This window comes from Girardinichthys multiradiatus, chromosome 3 (assembly GCF_021462225.1).
Source record: "Girardinichthys multiradiatus isolate DD_20200921_A chromosome 3, DD_fGirMul_XY1, whole genome shotgun sequence".
NCBI lineage: Eukaryota > Metazoa > Chordata > Actinopteri > Cyprinodontiformes > Goodeidae > Girardinichthys > Girardinichthys multiradiatus.
Genome location: NC_061796.1, coordinates 1,897,715 through 1,917,856, shown reverse-complemented (window position 1 = coordinate 1,917,856; position 20,142 = coordinate 1,897,715). Strand labels below are relative to the sequence as shown.

General features: G+C 41.4%; 1 protein-coding gene across 2 annotated transcripts; it reads left to right on the top strand.

The window, feature by feature from the left end:
- Nucleotides 1-1,781: 1,781 nt before the first annotated feature.
- tmem67 (transmembrane protein 67) lies at nucleotides 1,782-19,670 on the top strand. 2 transcript variants are annotated; one of them, XM_047360574.1, is made up of 29 exons: nucleotides 1,782-2,017; nucleotides 3,500-3,594; nucleotides 3,728-3,818; nucleotides 3,950-4,049; nucleotides 4,388-4,451; nucleotides 4,564-4,635; nucleotides 4,728-4,790; nucleotides 4,888-5,042; nucleotides 5,143-5,251; nucleotides 5,370-5,456; nucleotides 14,120-14,185; nucleotides 14,290-14,443; nucleotides 14,526-14,646; nucleotides 14,722-14,827; nucleotides 15,890-15,946; nucleotides 16,032-16,130; nucleotides 16,215-16,313; nucleotides 16,496-16,504; nucleotides 16,611-16,697; nucleotides 16,911-17,010; nucleotides 17,097-17,236; nucleotides 17,330-17,470; nucleotides 17,561-17,641; nucleotides 17,729-17,845; nucleotides 18,554-18,670; nucleotides 18,770-18,877; nucleotides 19,025-19,127; nucleotides 19,209-19,351; nucleotides 19,435-19,670. In XM_047360574.1, the coding sequence occupies exons 1-29, from the start codon at nucleotides 1,786-1,788 to the stop codon at nucleotides 19,513-19,515; spliced, it is 2,997 nt and encodes a 998-aa protein (XP_047216530.1). In that variant the 5' UTR covers nucleotides 1,782-1,785; the 3' UTR covers nucleotides 19,516-19,670. The 2 variants fall into 2 exon arrangements, with proteins under 2 accessions (XP_047216530.1, XP_047216531.1); XM_047360575.1 differs by lacking the exon at nucleotides 16,496-16,504 and having other exon boundaries at nucleotides 1,783-2,017.
- Nucleotides 19,671-20,142: the final 472 nt, after the last annotated feature.

Genomic DNA, 20,142 nt, shown 5'->3' with positions numbered 1-20,142 from the left:
GGAAATCAAGGTGCCAGAGTCTGGAGGAAGACTGGGGAGAAGGAAATGCCAAAATGCCAGAAGTCCAGTGTCAAGTACCCACAGTCAGTGATGGTCTGGGGTGCCGTGTCAGCTGCTGATGTTGGTCCACTGTGTTTTATCAAGGGCAGGGTCAATGCAGGTAGCTATCAGGAGATTTTGGAGCACTTCATGCTTCCATCTGCTGAAAAGCTTTATGGAGATGAAGATTTCATTTTTCAGCACGACCTGGCACCTGCTCACAGTGCCAAAACCACTGGCAAATGGTTTACTGACCATGGTATCACTGTGCTCAATTGGCCTGCCAACTCTCCTGACCTGAACCCCATAGAGAATCTGTGGGATATTGTGAAGAGAACGTTGAGAGACTCAAGACCCAACACTCTGGATGAGCTAAAGGCCGCTATCGAAGCATCCTGGGCCTCCATAAGACCTCAGCAGTGCCACAGGCTGATTGCCTCCATGCCACGCCGCATTGAAGCAGTCATTTCTGCCAAAGGATTCCCGACCAAGTATTGAGTGCATAACTGTACATGATTATTTGAAGGTTGACGTTTTTTGTATTAAAAACACTTTTCTTTTATTGGTCGGATGAAATATGCTAATTTTGTGAGATAGGAATTTTTGGTTTTCATGAGCTGTATGCCACAATCATCTGTATTAAGACAATAAAAGACCTGAAATATTTCAGTTAGTGTGCAATGAATCTAAAATATATGAATGTTAAATTTTCATCATGACATTATGGAAAATTATGAACTTTATCACAATATGCTAATATTTTGAGAAGGACCTGTATAACAGAGAACCATTTATACTCAAACAACAGACAAGTTAGTACTTTGAAAGTATTGCCCTTAAAATATAGATAACACAAAAGATACCAAGCTGATGCCGAGGTGAAATTAATACCCAAGATTATTGGTTTCCAAATTTCTCAGCTTCTGACCTACAAAACATCTGTGGCAGAGACCCCCAATCCCAATTATTCTGATTTAAAGATGCAAACATTCCTAATAAATTAAATATGTTAGGTCTAAACAGGGCTGCACGGTGGCGCAGTTGGTAGCACTGTTGCCTTGCAGCAAGAAGGTCCTGGGTTTGATTCCCGGCTGGGGGTCTTTCTGCATGGAGTTTGCATGTTCTCCCCGTGCATGCGTGGGTTCTCACCAGGTACTCCGGCTTCCTCCCACAGTCCAAAGACATGCCAGTTAGGTTAATTGGTCACTCTAAATTGCCCTTAGGTGTGTGAATGAGTGTGTGGTTGTTTGTGTGTTGCCCTGCGATGGACTGGCGACCTGTCCAGGGTGTACCCCGCCTCTTGCCCATAGACTGCTGGAGATAGGCACCTGTGACCCACTATGGAATAAGCAGTAGAAAATGACAGACAGGTCTAATCAGAAAAACATGTTCAAAAAGTATTTATTACACAAATAAATGCAGGTTACATTATGTGTTGAGTGCACAAAATGTTGAAAAATACATTGTTCAAAGTTTGTATTGCTAACAAACCCAGCCTTGTGATAGTACAGCATCTCAGGTGAGATGATTTAATCAAAATATGTGTAGTATTACTTTGAAAAGTATTCTACATATCTATCATATTAATTAAAGATTTATAGTTAGCGTAATTATAAAAGCTAAAGGTAGGATTTAGTAAAGACATGTTTGGGAACCGAAGGAGTCGAGTCTTTTCAGTGTGCCGAACCAAATGATTCGGATCTCGGAAAAGAGCCTTAATTCCCATCACTAGCAGAGTGAAGGATTATGGGTAGTAAAGGAGGACCGTTGTTTACCATGGCGACGGAGACGCTACTGCTATTTAGCAGACACAGATTTTTCGCTTATTTATTATTTGTCTTATACAGAAACCTAGCTGACTGCCAGCAGTTTATTATTCCCTTTAAATCTCCTTCAGATTGTGGCGCAGACGAATTCTTTGACATATCAAGTTTGTCGTGCTCCAGATGTGGTTCAAATCAGCGCCAGAGCTCTACAGGTCGGTTTTTATCATCATAATACACTTAAACTACATCTTAAACTCTGATACCAACCTGCAACCAGAAATAGTTTGCTATTTATAGTTTGAAATGGGTTAATTTTAAATGTATGTTGGGCCGTCACTTAACATACAGTGAGCCAACTATGAGCTAAGAGCTGCTAGCTTCACGCTGTGTGATGTTTTCTTCTTTGACCATCCATATTTACTAAAAGTGGAAAAAGGTCAGGGTTCAAGCATCTTCTTTATTATTCAAATAATTCTGTAACTGAATATTATGAAACTGTTGTTTTTGTGTTACAAGGGAGGGCTCCTGGATGGGGGCTGGTGGGGTATGTCCGGATATAATGCACACAATGAGGAGATTGGACTGTGATCACTCTTGATGTCTTTGGTGTAGTAAAAAGAAAATGACTATAAATGCTGGTGCGAAAATGCACTGCATGCTGTAAGTTGAATGGATCATCTTATCTGCTGGACTGAAACTGAAGCAACTAATGAGTACAAATTAGCAGCAATATTAAAAGAGCACAAACAGTTGAAGATATACAGTGCAAGCTTACTGAATAGCAAAACCAGAAGAATGTGGCCATAAAGGTGAAGCCTGAGCTCAGAGAGAACATTGAAAGGCTTCTGTTGTTTAAAAAAAACTTGATGGTAACTACTAAGGATTAAAATTTCAATGAATCAGTGCAACAAAACAAGTCCATCTTTGTAATATTGGGATGTTAAAGCATAAACATTTCCATTAGTAAAAAGTGTATGGTGAATTGTAGTTTTATGAATAATCTCAAAGAAATAACAGTGAATGTATATAGCTTTGAAAAAAAGTGTGCTTCAGCAAGGGAACCACTTTAACTCCAGGAAACTTAGAAATCCCTCTTCCCACAAATATCTCCTGCTCTTTCTGGGGATCTCATGGAGTTCTCAGGCCATAGGGGTTATATAGTCCCCACAGTGTGCTCTGGGTCTGCCCTAGGATCTCCTCCCAGTGGACTGTTTCCAAAAACTCCATATTAACTGACTGCTTTTAATGTGGAGAAGCAGATGCTTCACACTGAACTCCCTCCATCTTTTATCTTATCTTATCTTATCTTATCTTAAGGATGAGAGCCCAGCTAGTTTAGCAACTTTTGCTGAATCTCTCAAATCTGGTAAAGTTTTGTGAACTGTTTATTTCTCTTATTTTTTCCAGATATTCATATCAAAATGAGAATGAACATTTGATCCCAGCATTAATAAGCATTTGTGCAAGCAGATTGAATAAATGTAAAATATTGTCAATACCAGTTTTATTTATTCAAAATCAATTGGTTCCTCCTTAATACACTTTTTTTCTACCAATGGTTGGAAAATTGAACAGTTTAAGTTTATGTAAATTACTTCTTATCCTTTTTTCCATTTTTCTTCATGGCTGTCATGGTTTGATAGAACTAAACTTTTCCCACTACAACTCATCTGATTTTCTTTTTTTTTTTGCAGGATTGAGCTGCATTTGCCAGCCTGGCTACAAAACCACAAATGTCATCCCTGATAAAGTGTCCATTACCTGTGAGCAGTGCCCAACAGACAGGCCTGTATGTGCAATTTTCCTTCATTGTCTTCTTTTTTCAGTAATATGAAAGTCAATGAGTTGTGTCGAGTGCAGTTTTATAACTTATTATTAATAAAAGACTTATGTTTTTGGTGACCTGCTGTGTTTATTTACAGGCAGTAACAAAAGATGGGTTTGGGTGCGTTCGCTGTCCAGGCACCCTCAGTGATGAGGGGAAATGTCAGTGCCCTCCAGGCCATATCCTGGGTGAGTTATCAGCGTGTTCTTCTGATTTGCAATAGTAATTTCAGCAGAAAGATTCAGAGTGATGAAAAAGCAGTTGATTATTACATGTTTTATATAAGGACGGGAGAGTATGGCTTTTTTTGTTTTTCTAGTGGAAAGGGATATCAACGGAAATCCTTTGAATGAGGCCAGATGTGAAGCATGTAACAGCAACAGTCCTGCTTTATCTGTAGCAGACATCAGAGGAGACAGGTACCTGAAATTACAGATTTACACACACATCATGCAGTGAGATCTATTATTTCCAAGAAAGGAAACGGTTGTTAAGTTGTTAAGTTTGAAGGCAACATCATAGATTTTAAAATGCAGGGAATAAATGAATATAACACAAGATATGCGTACCTCATGACAATATTTCTCAATTATTTAAACCCATCCCTGCATCTCTATAAGCAAGGTTCTTACCTTTTATCTTTTTGGAGAGTTTCTTTATCTTTCATGCATGACATGATATTTTTTATAATGTCTACTTTTGTCTGAATTTTATATGTTTGTATCACATATCGGGACTTTCTGAAACTGTCTTTCAGGTGTGAGAGATGTACCTCTACCTTCATTAACTCCTCCTGTGTGTGTACTGCTCCTAATGTCCCAGTGAGTTCAGACATGTATCTATCTTCACATATTCAAAGAAATCCTAAGCTTGGCTATCAGAAGGACAGATGTCATTCCCTTTTTTTTTTTTTTTACTGTGCTTTGTTTTTAGGCGGGAGGATTGTGTTTCCCCTCAGGAATCCTTTCCACAAACGTAAATCCCAGTGTCAACTATGCTCAGTTGGTAGGAATCATTTCGGTTTCTCAGTTGTTTTTATATCATGGAGATTATTATCCGTTCTGATTTTTTCTCTACCTTCTGGCCTTTTTTAATAGAAATTCAGCGTCCAGTCTGCCTGGTTTGTGGAGAATCTCTACTCCTCCTCAGCAGCATGCCTCGTAATAAAAAGACCCTTGTTATTTTTCAACAAATATTCAAATGATGACTATTGAGATAAAAACTGTAGACTTTCATGTAAACATGTTCTTCTTGCAGGTCTACTCGAACCTGACAGCGTGCCAGGCTCTCGGGAACATGTGCGTGATGAACATGCATTCCTTTGGTGGTCTCTCCGCTGATGCTTGTGGTCTTTTTAACACCGTCTACAGATCTAAAGCTGCTCTGAGCTCAGTTCAAGACATTGCTTATTGGTGACCATGTTTGAATTTTTCTGTCTGAGCATGTTCATGAATTTCAAACAGATTTTCAATGCAGTGCAGAAACCAGCAGCTTTGACTGTTTTGTCTGCAGGAAAGTGGATCTTCCTTGGCTTTTCTACGGGGACGAACCGGGGTTGGCTAGTCGCGTGCTTCAAACAGATCCTGTTCCCACTGTCTTTAGCTTCAGAGGGAGAAATAAGGTGAGACGTGTTGGCATTAAATAAGAAGCAAGGAAAATAACTACATTTATAGTGTGTTCTGTTTACTCCAGATATTTTAAATAACTTTGCAGCTGAAATGTGTACTTGTTTTTGTCAGAACACAGACATTGAACTACTTGCTGCCATCTATGATGTCAGGGGAGAGTTCCTGAGATGGGAGCAAGTAGGAGGAAGCAACCTGCAGGTAAGATCTCAAGTTGCTTGAGATTAAGACAATTAGGCTGCAAGCAAATACGATTTGTGTCTCAGATCATCTCTTTTAAGACAGATTGCTGCACATCGAGCAAGTAATCAGATCAAATTTGTACATCTGGCTCTGGGATGTTTTCTTTGGGTTGCAGTGGAAGATTAAAGGTCTTTAACTGTCTTATATTGTTTTTTACTAGACACTTTTTTGTTAAAGTGGCATTACATCTTATTCGTCACTTATTGATCGCTCATAAAATGTCAAGCTTAGAACTGTTCCTGGAATGCTTAGTGTTGCAAACCAATCTAAGTTAAATCTAAGTGTGCTTTGCATTTATATTTAGCCCATTCAGGTTATTCCCTGAAATAACAGCAGCAGATGTTTTGGGAGTGTGTCCCGTTTGTACATCTAGAGACAGAAATGTTCGTTTTTGAAAATTAACTTAAGCCCAACCAGACTGGATGGAGAGCATCTGTGGACATTTCTTTTTTTAAGTTTTCCCAATACATTTCCAATGGATTTAGGTTTGAAATTTGACTGGGCCATTCTACAAGAAGGTGCTTTGATCTAAACCGTTCTGTTGTAGCTCTTGCTGCCTTTTTCAGTCTCTATACATGGCAAGTTTATTTATATAGCACATTTCAGTAGCAAGACAATTCAAAGTGCTGTATATGGAAAAAAAAGAGACAGAATAGGAAAACTAGATTACAGTGCCATAAAGGTAATTTAATCATTAACAAACAAAATAATTAAAGAAAATAAAAATTAATAATTAAAATGATAAGATCATAATAAAAAAGATGTAAAATAAAAAATGTATGATAAAATTATTAATAAAAAATGAAAGAAAAGTTTGACTGAAAACGTAACTAAGAATGTTTAGATAGCACAGTCAAAGGCCACTTCATACAAATAAGTTTTTAATCATGATTTAAAGCTAGTTAGGGTTTCAGCGCTTTTACAGTTTTCTGGGAGTTTATTCCAGATTAGTGGAGCATAAGAACTCAAAGCTGCTTCTCCATGTTTGGTTCTGGTTCTGGGTATGCAGAGTAGATTTGAGCCAGAAGACCTGAGAGTTCTGGGTGGTTGAGACACTGACAACAAGTCTGTAAAGTATTTTGGTGCTAAGCCATTCAGTGATTTATAGACTAACAGAAGTATTTTAAAGTCTATTCTCTGAGCTACAGGGAGCCAGTATAAGGACTTTAGAACCGGGGTGATGTGCTCCACTTTCTTAGTCTTAGTCAGGACGTGGGCAGCAGCGTTCTGGATCAACTGCAGCTGTCTGATCGACTTTTTAGGCAGACCTGTGAAGACACCGTTGCAGTAATCAGTTCTACTAAAGATGTATGCATGAATTAGTTTTTCAAGGTCCTGCTGAGACATTAGTCCTTTAGTCCTGGAGATGTTCTTTAGGTGATAGAAGGTCAACCTTGTTACTGTCCTTATGTACCTCTGAAGGTTCAGGTCTGAGTCCATCACTACACCCGGGTTTTGAGCCTGACTGGTGGTTTCTAGCTGTATTAACCGAACCTGTGTGCTAACTTTAAGCGCTCTTCCTTTGATCCAAAGATTATTACTTCAGTTTTCTTTTGATTCAGTTGAAGAAACTTTTGGCACATCCATGCATTGATTTCTTCTAAGCATTTACCCAGCGCTTGAATGGGTTCATAGACACCTGGTGACATCATAATGTATAGCTGTGTGTCTGTCGTCTGCATAGTTATGATAACTTATGTTCTTGTTTATTATAAGCTGAGTTAGGGGGAACATGTAGATATTGAATAGGAGGGGCCCTAAGATAGAGCCTTGGGGAACGCCACATGTGATTTTTGTGGTCTCTGATGTAAAGTTACCTACTGACTCAAAAAAGTCCCTGTCCTAATAGTAGGATTTAAACCAATTGAGTGCTGTTCCAGAAAGGCCGACCCAGTTGCTGAGCAGGGGTTCCCATGGCCCCGCTGCGACCACCCCAAGCCTCAGGGGCCTGGCTGGACTGCCGACAGCGCTCCAGTGCCCTCTCGGCCTCTAGTCCAAACAGCTGGCCCGGTACCACCGGCAGCCTCCACAAGCTCTGCCGACAGTCATCCGAGATCGGGGCCTGTGCCTACCAGACCTGGCGTTGGGTGATCACCAGAGTGGATAAAAGGTGACCGAGTTCCCTGGACATGAGTCCAAAGGCCTGGAGGGCCGCGTCGTTTGTGTCGCCCAGTGCTGCTCCCACCATGCCCAGCTGCAGCATCTGGTACTGTGCCAACAGGAGGACAGAGAGGAAATGGCCAATGCGTGCCATACGAGCTGCAATGTCGTAGGCACGGCACAAAAAGTCGTCCGTCACCTGACACAGGCCGCTTGGACACTGGGCCCTCTCCCCAAGTGCCTCATCTGGGGAAAGAACCAGTGATGCGATGCAGTGATCCACAGGGGGCATGCGGTCCAGACTATGATCCCCAGGATTGCGCAGGCACGCCAGAATCCGTGCGTTTCGGACCATGGTGGGAGAAGCTTCTAGGATACCTCCAGCAGCGCTGAAGCTCTTCCAAGAAGGCCGGCAACGATGGCACCTCGAACGGAGAGGCTGCCGGAGCCCGGCGAAAAAATGGGTTTCCCATTGGCCGGGCCACGGGTGCATCGTCCAGGTTGACCTTGGCCAAGGCTGCCAAAATAATTGCCCGTAGCGGGTACGGTTCCTCCCCTGGGCCAGAGGTAACTGAACTCCCGAGGGAATTACCTGAGCCATCATTTCCTCCAATACTCGGGGGATCCCGATCCCGAGGGTCTGGGAAGGGGTCCCCATCGGTTCTCGAGGGACTGGAACTCGGAATTGGAGGCCCTCACAGAGATTCCATCGTCCTCTAGGTCCTCCCCCGACTCCCAAGCTGCTGCTGCTTGTAAGGCAGGCATGCGTTCTGGGGCCTTGAGTAGAGCCTTGAACTGCTCCACCTCGGCCCTCAAAGAGTCCATTTCCTGCCGAGATGGGCACTCCAGCCGAGGCCTCTTCCTCCGTGGGCTGCGGCGTTCCTCGCTGGCGCATCCCCCTGCCTCCCGGAACACGGTTGAGGCATCCCTGAGGGTGGCAGCTCAGCCGCGAAAAGGAGATTCTCTACCTGACGTAGCCTGTTCTCCCTAACAGGCAACGGCAAAATGCTGCAGTTCATGCATGGGTCCGCCAGAGCCTCCCTGAGATGACCCACGCCCAGGCATTTGGGGCACAGATCATGTCTGTCCTGTACCTGGAGAGGAACCCCACATGAAGCGCACGCCCACAGACCTGGGAAATGCAGGCAGGCAGCAGGCAAACTGAGCGAGGACTTCAATAAAACTGAAGAATGCAATCAGAGGCCTCTATTTAATTACACTGCTTTCCTATACAGACACAAGCCAGGCAATCCGAGCGAGAACTGTGCAGTATAGAACGCGGTCAGAATATCCAGCTTCCACTCACCTGAAAACTGCAGCTGTCCGCTCCTCCCCACCAGGTCTCAACAGGGGAAAAGAAGCGCCAGCACCAAACTTCGGCTGCTAGAATGAACAAAGAAACAGAGACACGTCAACCACAGCCTTAGAGGGCTACAAAGAGCACTCCGACGAAAAAGTCACAGGCAGAATGACGCCGTATCACACCAACCGTGTGCTTACCTCTCTTAGACCTGCAATACCCAACAGCGAGAAGATCAAAGAGACCGAACATAGCCTTCCACGTGCTGCTTATAGACATATGACCAAGTGGGCTACGTGTCCCGTGCGTGACTTTGTTTACATTTAATCTTGACCTGCGCGTAGCGCGAGGAGACATATCCACTTTGTTTACTGCCACTGGCAGTCAGGAAGGAATGAAACAGAACTGTAGCATCTGAACTCCACTCTACCAGGGCCTGCAATGAATTTGCTAACTTCTTCACTGAAAAACTCCAGAGGATCAGAGGTCCAGTCAGCACATCCACATCAACTCCAGTACCAAAGTTGTCTCCAACTAGAACTGATTGCGACAAAATTTCCCAATTTCACTGTTGGGACCCACAGCCATGGAAACAACATGAGAGATGCGGTACAAACTTTTCTGGAACTTTCAAAATAAATTGCATTTAACCTACAGGGGTTGGACAATGATACTGAAACACCTGTCATTTTAGTGTGGGAGGTTTCATGGCTAAATTGGACCAGCCTGGTAGCCAGTCTTCATTGATTGCACATTGCACCAGTAAGAGCACAGTGTGAAGGTTCAATTAGCAGGGTAAGAGCACAGTTTTGCTCAAAATATTGAAATGCACACAACACTGTGGGTGACATACCAGAGTTCAAAAGAGGACAAATTGTTGGTGTACGTCTTGCTGGCGCATCTGTGACCAAGACAGCAAGTCTTTGTGATGTATCAAGAGCGATGGTATCCAGGGTAATGTCAGCATACCACCAAGAAGAACGAACCACATCCAACAGGCTTGACTGTGGACGCAAGAGGAAGCTGTCTGAAAGGGATGTTCGGGTGCTAACCCGGATTGTATCCAAAAAACATAAAACCACTGCTGGCCAAATCACGGCAGAATTAAATGTGCACCTCAACTCTCCTGTTTCCACCAGAACTGTCTGTCGGGAGGTCCACAGGGTCAGTATACACGGCCGGGCTGCTATAGCCAAACCTTTGGTCACTCTTGCCAATGCCAAACGTCGGTTTCAATGGTGCAAGGAGCGCAAATCTTGGGCTGTGGACAATGTGAAACATGTATTGTTCTCTGATGAGTCCACCTTTACTGTTTTCCCCACATCCGGGAGAGTTATGGTGTGGAGAAGCCCCAAAAAAGTGTACCGCCCAGACTCTTGCATGCCCAGAGTGAAGCATGGGGGTGGATCAATGATGGTTTGGGTTGCCATATCATGGCATTCCCTTGGCCCAATACTTGTGCTAGATGGGCGCGTCACTGCCAAGGACTACCGAACCATTCTTGAGTACCATGTGCATCCAATGATTCAAACATTGTATCCTGAAGGCGGTGCCGTGTATCAGGATGACAATGCACCAATACACACAGCAAGACTGGTGAAAGATTGGTTTGATGAACATGAAAGTGAAGTTGAACATCTCCCATGGCCTGCACAGTCACCAGATCTAAATATTATTGAGCCACTTTGGGGTGTTTTGGAGGAGCGAGTCAGGAAAAGTTTTCCTCCACCAGTATCACATAGTGACCTGTCCACTATCCTGCAAGAAGAATGGCTTAAAAACCCTCTGACCACTGTGCAGGACTTGTATATGTCATTCCCAAGACGAATTGACGCTGTATTGGCCGCAAAAGGAGGCCCTACACCATACTAATAAATTATTGTGATCTAACACCAGGTGTTTCAGTTTCATTGTCCAATCCCTGTTCCTTAATTACCCCTTTTTATGAATGAATACCGGGTACACAAACAGTGATTCATTTGTACTTAACTTGTGCATATGATCGCGTGATCGTATGACACTCGGATCCAGTTGAAGAGTGGTCAGTGTGCCAGCAAAGAGACATTAGCGCGCTGGGTCTCTCGGTCCAGGTCCCGGTGTGACCCGCGTAGAAGAGAAAGAATTGTGGGAGAAGTGGGGGTTTTATACGGGCAGTGGCATCATGGCATCATGGGAAGTCTGCTGCCCCCCCCCAAATGTTGGAAGTACAGTGGTGGAGGAAATCGTTACCTGACTCACTCCTCCAAAACACCCCAAAGTGGCTCAATAATATTTAGATCTGGTGACTGTGCAGGCCATGGGAGATGTTCAACTTCACTTTCATGTTCATCAAACCAATCTTTCACCAGTCTTGCTGTGTGTATTGGTGCATTGTCATCCTGATACACGGCACCGCCTTCAGGATACAATGTTTGAACCATTGGATGCACATGGTCCTCAAGAATGGTTCGGTAGTACTTGGCAGTGACGCGCCCATCTAGCACAAGTATTGGGCCAAGGGAATGCCATGATATGGCAGCCCAAACCATCACTGATCCACCCCCATGCTTCACTCTGGGCATGCAAGAGTCTGGGTGGTACGCTTCTTTGGGGCTTCTCCACACCGTAACTCTCCTGGATGTGGGAAAACGGTAAAGGTGGACTCATCAGAGAACAGTACATGTTTCACATTGTCCACAGCTCATGATTTGCGCTCCTTGCACCATTGAAACCGACGTTTGGCATTGGCATGAGTGACCAAAGGTTTGGCTATAGCAGCCCGGCCGTGTATATTGACCCTGTGGAGCTCCCGATGGACAGTTCTGGTGGAAACAGGAGAGTTGAGGTGCACATTTAATTCTGCCGTGATTTGGGCAGCAGTGGTTTTATGTTTTTTGGATACAATCCGGGTTAGCACCCGAACATCCCTTTCAGACAGCTTCCTCTTGCGTCCACAGTTAATCCTGTTGGATGTGGTTCGTCCTTCTTGGTGATATGCTGACATTACCCTGGATACCGTGGCTCTTGATACATCACAAAGACTTGCTGTTTTGTTCACAGATGCGCCAGCAAGACGTGCACCAACAATTTGTCCTCTTTTAAACTCTGGTATGTCACCCATAATGTTGTGTGCATTTCAATATTTTGAGCAAAACTGTGCTCTTACCCTGCTAATTGAACCTTGACACTCTGCTCTTACTGGTGCAATGTGCAATCAATGAAGACTGCCTACCAGGCTGGTCCAATTTAGCCATGAAACCTCCCACACTAAAATGACAGGTGTTTCAGTTTCATTGTCCAAACCCTGTATAAGTATTGCTTTACTTTCTCTGTGAGGCCTGCAGAAGCAAACTGTGTTCCAGAGAGTTCCCTGCAGAGACGCTGTCTCTACGAAGCCGAGTGGAGCAGTTTCCCAGTCTGAAAGGAGGACAACAGGAGCCGCATTACCGTGGTAACGTGCAGCTTGGTCGGCCCGACAGCTAGCCCCTCCACAGCTTTGGAGGTTAGCTGAAGCTAACCTTCGTTCAAAGTGGATGTTACTTCAAACTTCGTTGTCGCCCGGACAACTTCTCAACATGGTTCATACGAGGTTAGGGTTTGGGCAGAGTAATAGAGAAAGATTTATGATCTGAACGTTTTTCATTTTATGAAGTTTGGTTTTGTTTGTGTGAAACTCAGCTATCTTGGTGCTAGCAGGCTATCTGTAGCACCACGTGCGCAGTTCTGTGTTCTGTGTTTGTGTGTTTTTAAAGTTAAAACAAACTTTATTTAAAGGGGTGATTTTAACACAGAAGATTGATCATAATGCGCCGTCCGCGCTTATGCATTTTAACCCTTTTATTGACGGTATTTTTAAAGGTGTGTGTTTGATTCTGGTGCTAAGCTATCAGCTTCTTTTGTTAGCTTTCACCGCTAACAGCTAAGAACATGTGCTTGCTGCTGAAGAATATTTACGTTGTTAGTTTTCAATCCAGTAAATATTTCCTTAACATTATTTTACTAAATTTGATAACTAAGTAAACACCATCAAGCCCCATTTCTCCAGAAAGATTTGGCTCTTTTACAAAATATTCCCTTAAATATTTTACCATTTCCTTAATAATATTTCTTTAAATATTATTTTAATAAACAAAGGCAGCTAAGGAGACATCATTGAGAATTAGTCATCCAGAAGGTTGGTTTTATTCAGCAGATCATTCTTTAAAACATTATTTTATTAAAATAATATTTTATCTGATCTTGCATTGTGAATGGTTGTCTAAAGGTATGCTGATTATTGCCTAAGTTGGTTCCAGGACTAACTTAACTTCACTTCCAGATTTTTCAAGATAATCCTTGGTTCTCAAACATAAATAACATTGCATGGTAATGTTGCATTACTCTTTTGGTCATGGTTTTCAATCATCTTTAATCAACTTGTTCATATTGTACATAGCCCATTAGTCTTCCTTATTCTTTAATTCTGCTTGGTAGTTTAGTTGGATTGTTTTAGCAAAGTAAAGAGTTTGTTGATTGAAATATGTTTGACTTTGAGTTGACTGATTTTTGTTAATAAATTCTTGTATTTTAAGAAATTGTGTGAATTCATTCCATGTGTGTGCAGAGTTTTGCTGTTCAGTCCTGTCAGAGCTTGGCTCACCCTTTTGATTTTGTCCTATTACCACCACCTTACTGGGCTGGTATTCACAGGACAACCCTTAACAGACCGAAATATTATTTGATAAAATATTAAATTATTAATATTAAATATTAAATTATATTTTCAGATTCATAGTCACAACATCACCAAATAAACTACAAAAACTTAGAAGAAATTGTACAGCAACTATGCTCTTCTTCCTGCTGTCTCGATGTTTTACCCACAGCTTTCCTTAAGAAAGCTATGCCTGTCATAACGTCAATTTAACTCAAATAATAAACACATCCGTTTTGTAGGTGTTTCCCCCTAGGCCTTAAAAACAGCAATTATCAAACCGCTATTGAAAACGAGCAACTTGGACAAGCTGCTACTGCAGAACTACAGGGCTATCTCAAATGTCTCCATCGGTAGGATTATTGAAAAAGCTGTGTTTCAACAGTTAAACAACTTCCTAACAATGACCAACCGCTTCGATGTCTTCCAGGCTTTCATGCTCACCACAGTAAAGTTCAAGGAGCATCAACAGTTTTTCAGTCACTGTAATTTGAAAAGCTTGTGAAGACTTTAGAGAGCTCCACCAATTCTTCCTTATCTCATTTGTAGCTTTGTCCAGAACCGGCCACCAAGCAAGCAGCAGCCTTCAGCTTTGGAACCGCTTACCAAGAAAGTGTGAGTGCCTTTAACGAAATTTAGTTTAGAGAATAACAGCAAACAGATATTTTGTGAAATTTTGAGTATAAACAGTTTTTGCATGTGTTTTTGTGTACATGCAGTGTGATCTTTTGGTGGCGAACTTGATTGTTTCCCATCCTGAACCGTTGTTCTACGATGTTTATATGGACCTTGGAGGAGGAGAGAACAGAAAACTCCTCCCCCTGCCGACGCTAGTCCGAAACCAGCAATACAATGGACGTCTCATCAATCAGGGTGAGATTTAATTCATTAAAGCATACAACCTGCTTCTAAATTTGTGGATTATTTCAATATGTGATACTGTTTTTCTGTACAGATAATATGAGAAACTGGTATTTGTCTCGCCGAATGTTTCTTGTGGACACACTGAGTGGAAGAGAGAAGAGCATAACAGCATCACCTAAAGTTATTCGTGTCGCCACCAGTGTCAGAATAAGGTATCTAATCGCGTAATCAATGAAAAAGACAGAATCTAGAGGGAAACAGATACGTGTCCAACCTCTGTTTGGTAGGTTTCAGCTCGTTCCTCGAACTCAGGAGGGACAAATATTTCCCCCTCTGATGACTGTGACTTACACAGATGTTCCCATCACGGACATCAACACTCAAATTGTGTCTGTGAGTAAATGTGTATGTTGCACATTCATATCTTTCAATTATGGGGAACTTGACTAAAGCTGCTGTCTCAATGGTGTGTTTAGAATTGCATGTTTAGTTGGGACTAAATGTGAAGGAATGGATTACATTTTGTAGAATACCATAGTCTTGTCACTATGAAGTAAATTGTGTGTTGCTTTCAGTGTAACCCTGTTTTGTATTGCGACGAAGGTCTAATTTAAAGTTTTCTACTGTTTTAGGATGTTTATGCCTCCTTTTTTTTCTATATTTAAAAATAACCTGACCACCCTGGGAATGAAAGGTCAGTGCAATGTGAGTGCCCACAAGTGGTCAGATATTTATTAGCTGAATTAACCAGAAAGTAGGTCGTCAATTGGAGCCACTTCAAGTATTCAGCATGCAGAGTTGAGTGAATCCTCGTTATCACAAATGTAATGTCTGTCTAGCATAGTATTTCATCATGGTAGCGCATACAAGTACAGCTCAAAAATTTCTGATATTGTGAAAAAGTTCAACATTTTTTTTGTCGCTCAGAACTTTCTCACTTTCAGAATGTGACACTCATATATAGATTCATTACACATAGTGAAATATTTAAAGCATTTATTTCTTGTATTTTCATGACTGTGGCATTACAGATTACCCAAAATTCAGTGTTTCAGATAATTAGAATTTTGTGAAAAAACTTCACTAAAAAAAAGAGCTAATGAAACACTTAAAATCACCTATGAACAGAAAGATTTATGACTATCATTTAAAGACAGGACAGGGTAAGCAGACATAGTCAGTTAATCGAATCAAACAAATTTGAATCTAATAAACTGTCATTCAACAATTAACCGTAAGTCAATTATTTGTTTGCATCCCTGGCATGTAACATATTTTTGCATGTGCCAATATTTACCACAGGATACAAAACATTGTGAGAGCAGCTTTGGTGCAAAAAGACCCATAATTTAGTCTTGATCTTGAAAGCTAACTGATTAACTCCAACCACTGCAGTTAAACTCCGTTTAGACTAAAGCTTTTAGTTGTTTTATGCTCTAATGTATGTGTTTGTAGGTAACCTTTGCTATGGATTATGAGATGGATCAGATAGAGGCTCGTACAAAGACAGATGTGAGTATAGGTTTGGCTGAAATGATAAAACTGTATAAAATAAATCTACTGTGATCTACTGTCACCTCTGGGTTTCTGTGCACAGACAGCTCTTGGCATTTTGGGCGGGGTGGCCGTGCTCTACTCCCTCCTGAAGACGGTCAGCTGGAAGAGGAGGATTTCTTCGCCCATCATTGATCTGGAGGTACAGTTCCATTTGTTAAAACGTCACCACATGACAAACAGGTGTTGGTGTTCATATGTTTTTGGTCTCTCCTGTGTTCTCCAGACGATGCTGAAGTTTCTGTTGTTTTATTCCGGTGACTTAGCCAATGTTTTCTTTGTTGTCACGGTGGGAACTGGCCTTTATTGGCTCATCTTTTATAAGGTAGGCCCCAAAAAACTGCAAATATTTTTTTGACATGCATGTAGTCTCAATCCCATTTGTACTGTTACATTCTTCTTTAATGTTTTTTTTATCTAACCTGTTTTTACATTGATTTCCACAAAGTTTATTTTCTCTATTTGCATGATCTATTCTTTTTTTCCTTCCATCTTTGCTTTTTTCAGACACTAAAGGCAAGTTATTTTGACTCCATGTTTACTCCACCTTTTTTGTAAAAACAGATTTAACTCTTGATTGTTTTAGCAACTTTTATCGGATACATTTTCTCTGTTTCTACAGGCCCAACAGTTTGTATCTGTTCTGCTTCCGCTGCCTTCTCAAGAGGAGCAGTTTGCAACGTACATTGGATGCGCCTTTGCTCTCAAGGTTAGATCATTCTGTTATTGATTTTAACTACTGTCCAGGTTATTTGTATTTCCTTCCTTCCTTCAGTCCTTCCTTTCTTACACTGTTTTTTGCAGGCTTTAAATCCTAAGCTTATGTGTGTACAATTAAAACTTGACAGTTATTTTCAAATAAATCTATCTTTGTCTCTACCCCGACATATAAAGGTGTCTTGTTTTGTATATTTGCATCCAGGCTGTCCAGTTTCTGCACAAGCTTTACCTGCAGGTGACAGTGGATATATTTCTTATAGACTGGGAGAGACCACGCAGCAAAGGGAACAGGACAGTTCAAGGTACTAACATAGTTACTATGTTTTCGTTATTGTAAGCCGGTTATTCAGTGGTTTTCTTCTATTCTTCTTACTCCCTGTTGTTTCAGCTCATGGGGAGGCTAAACGCGACCCCTCCCCAGTCAGCATCTGGAGAACCTACTTTGTGGCAAATGAGTGGAACGAACTCCAGACCATCCGCAAGATCAGCCCAACGTTTCAGATCATGGCTGTGCTCTTCTTTCTCGAAGTACATCTAACCCTTTGTGTTCTGTTTGAAGGATTACTTTCCTTTCAGAATGTGTCTATTTTTCTCTTCCCTGATATACCATCTTGTGTTAAGGTGCTGAATTTCTCCAACCTAGCTCTGAGAGACCCCTGGGCAACTTTACAGCGCCTCCCAGAGGCGTACACCCCTCCTTATAGTCTGATTTTGCGCTACGGCCTTGCAGCCACTCTTTGGCTCTGCATTGGCCTTCTGCAGGTAAATGGATGTCACTTTGTTCCATTTGTCCTTTAATCAGAGAGATTTATTGTTTAAGATCCAATAACTGACACCTGTATCTGCTTGTAGGTGATATTTTTCACTGTCTTTTATGAGCACTTTGTGGAGGACAAAATTCGTCAGTTTGTGGATCTGTGTTCTGTCAGTAATGTAAGTAGGAAAGCCTGTTTTATTTTATTCTAGTTTTGCATTCAGTAGCACTTTACATAAATGTGCTTCCTCTGTTATTCTGTGTAGATTTCGGTGCTGCTGTTCTTCAATCGTTGTTTTGGTTACTACATCCATGGACGCTCAGTGCACGGACACGCAGACACAAACATGGAGGAAATGAGTAATAATCTAAAGAGAGAACGTGTATGTACAACAAGGGACCTTTCAATATTTTATGCTGGGTTTGTTATTTGCAGTTCTTCATAAAAGTCCTGCATTTCAAATGAATTTGCTTCCAAGAAGCCGGTCTTTCTTGGAATCCTTCTGTGTTATGTTCTTCAGACTGTTGTCTCTATAAGATGTTAAAGATAGAAGGAAATAAGGTTTCTTAGAAAGCAAACTTTAAAACATTGTGTTGGGAATGTATTAATACCCCATGAACCTTTTCAAATTCTGTCACTTTAGGACCCCAAAATTAAATGTATTTTGTTGGGATTTTATGTGATAGACCAACACCAAGTAGTGTGTAAATGTGTAACGTCAAACATGTTGAAGAAGGTCCTCTGGACAGATAAGGGACACACCTTAGTTTTTTTGGCCCACATACAGAATCCATGTTTAGATGAAAACTAACACTGCACATCCCCATGGGGAAACATGGCGGTGGCGGTATGATGTATTTCTTCAGCAGCAACTGGAAAGCTGCCCAGGTTTGATTGGCCCATCCAATCTGACCTTGCTTGCAAAGACAAGTTGGCCAAAAATTTTCATTCCCCCCACACACTACTTTTTGTGTACATAAAATATCAAAATAAACAGAAGTTTGGGATTATAATGTGATATAACATGGAAGAAATTCGGGAGGATGAAATACTTTTGCCTGGTACTGTATCTCTGTTCTGCTGTCTTTAGGAGTCGCTGTGTGGTCAGCGTGGTTTGGTTCCCAACTCTGACATTCAGACATTTCAGGTGTCTATTAACAACCGTCTGAGGTTGCAGTATGACAGGATACAAGACTCTCTTAGCAGGGTATGTGCTCACCTCTGCCATCTTTATTCTTTGATATGAACTAAAAACCAAAGATCTTCAACCTACTGTTTGAGTACTTAAGTCTCTCTTTCACTCCAGAGGAACAGGCCGTCACGGCTGATGGATGCATCCACGGCCAACTTATCAGATCTACAGTTCAGAGCATACAACACCATGAACCACTTCCTGGGATCCATTATAGACCATGTTAGTACAAACATCCATAAAGCAACTCATTCAAGACGAAATGCACCCTTGGACCCCGGCTGACCTCATTGCGTTTTTGTTTGAATTGTAGATAAGTTTTATTTGACGCAAATCTTTGCTTTTCTCGTGCTGAATTGTTTACTTTAGGGCCATCCTGATATGGACTACATGGTGAAGGAAAAGCTGATGTTGGAGCGGGTCATAGGGATGGAGTTCATGGAACCCTCTGATAAAAGCTACTTTTACACTGGTAACAAACTCTTCTTGTTTTGTTTATTTGCAAATGTTTGTAGTATGTGTACAAAATGTACCACTGCTCTCCTCTCTGCAGATGAAGCCCACTCCTTCAGTAATGTCCTCTTTTATGGAAATGAGGCCACGCTGCTGATCTTTGACACTTTGTTCTTCTGCGTTGTTGACCTGGGATCTCAGAACTTTATTCTCGCGGCTGTGCTCACATACATAGAGCAAATGGTCAGTGTTTGATGTGGCTGCAATATATTATTTTCATCAAGGTGAAAAGGTTCATTAAACCAAAATCCATTTGTGCATTGCAGTTATTCCGCTTCATCCGTAACACTCTTGGGAGGAGGAACCTTGCCAACAAAACGCTGGTTGACCAAAGGTTTCTGATATAAACTTCACTGTCTGTTTTTGATGGAAAACGTGTTTATTGTTCGCTTGTGCTTTTTTGTTATAAGAAACTATTTACTGCTGACTTAGATGCAGATTTTCTCTTTTCGGAAATATTTGTATGCTTTTATATTGATTAAATTGTTCTTATATAAAATCAGGCTTGAGTTTTGTTTTTAAAGTTCTTTCTTTCTTTCTTTCTTTCTTAACAAGCATAAATATTTCTCATTTAAATTTGTTATGTACACAAGCTTTCTTTAGAGCACAATAAAATGCTTTTTGTTGCTATAAAGCCCAAATGTTAATAAGGAAGGTTTTTTTTTTGTTTGTTCTCTCCTTTCTATTAATTTGGTTTTCCAACTAGAGAAATATTTGGATAAATCACACAATCAATTATATTTCTATCAATCTATTCCCTAACGTTATGGTAAAGATCACTGCAGATTTGCAATAAATTAAAACTCTGCAGTGTGGATTATTTTATTGTTTTGTGTGCAGTTTAATTTACATTTGTAAAACTTGTTTGAGAATTACACATCCACTAGCACCCCTGTCAATGAAACCTACCACCTATAATAATCAGGTAATGCTCAAAGGTCGTGCAAATGAAAATTAAAAATGATTTCATACTT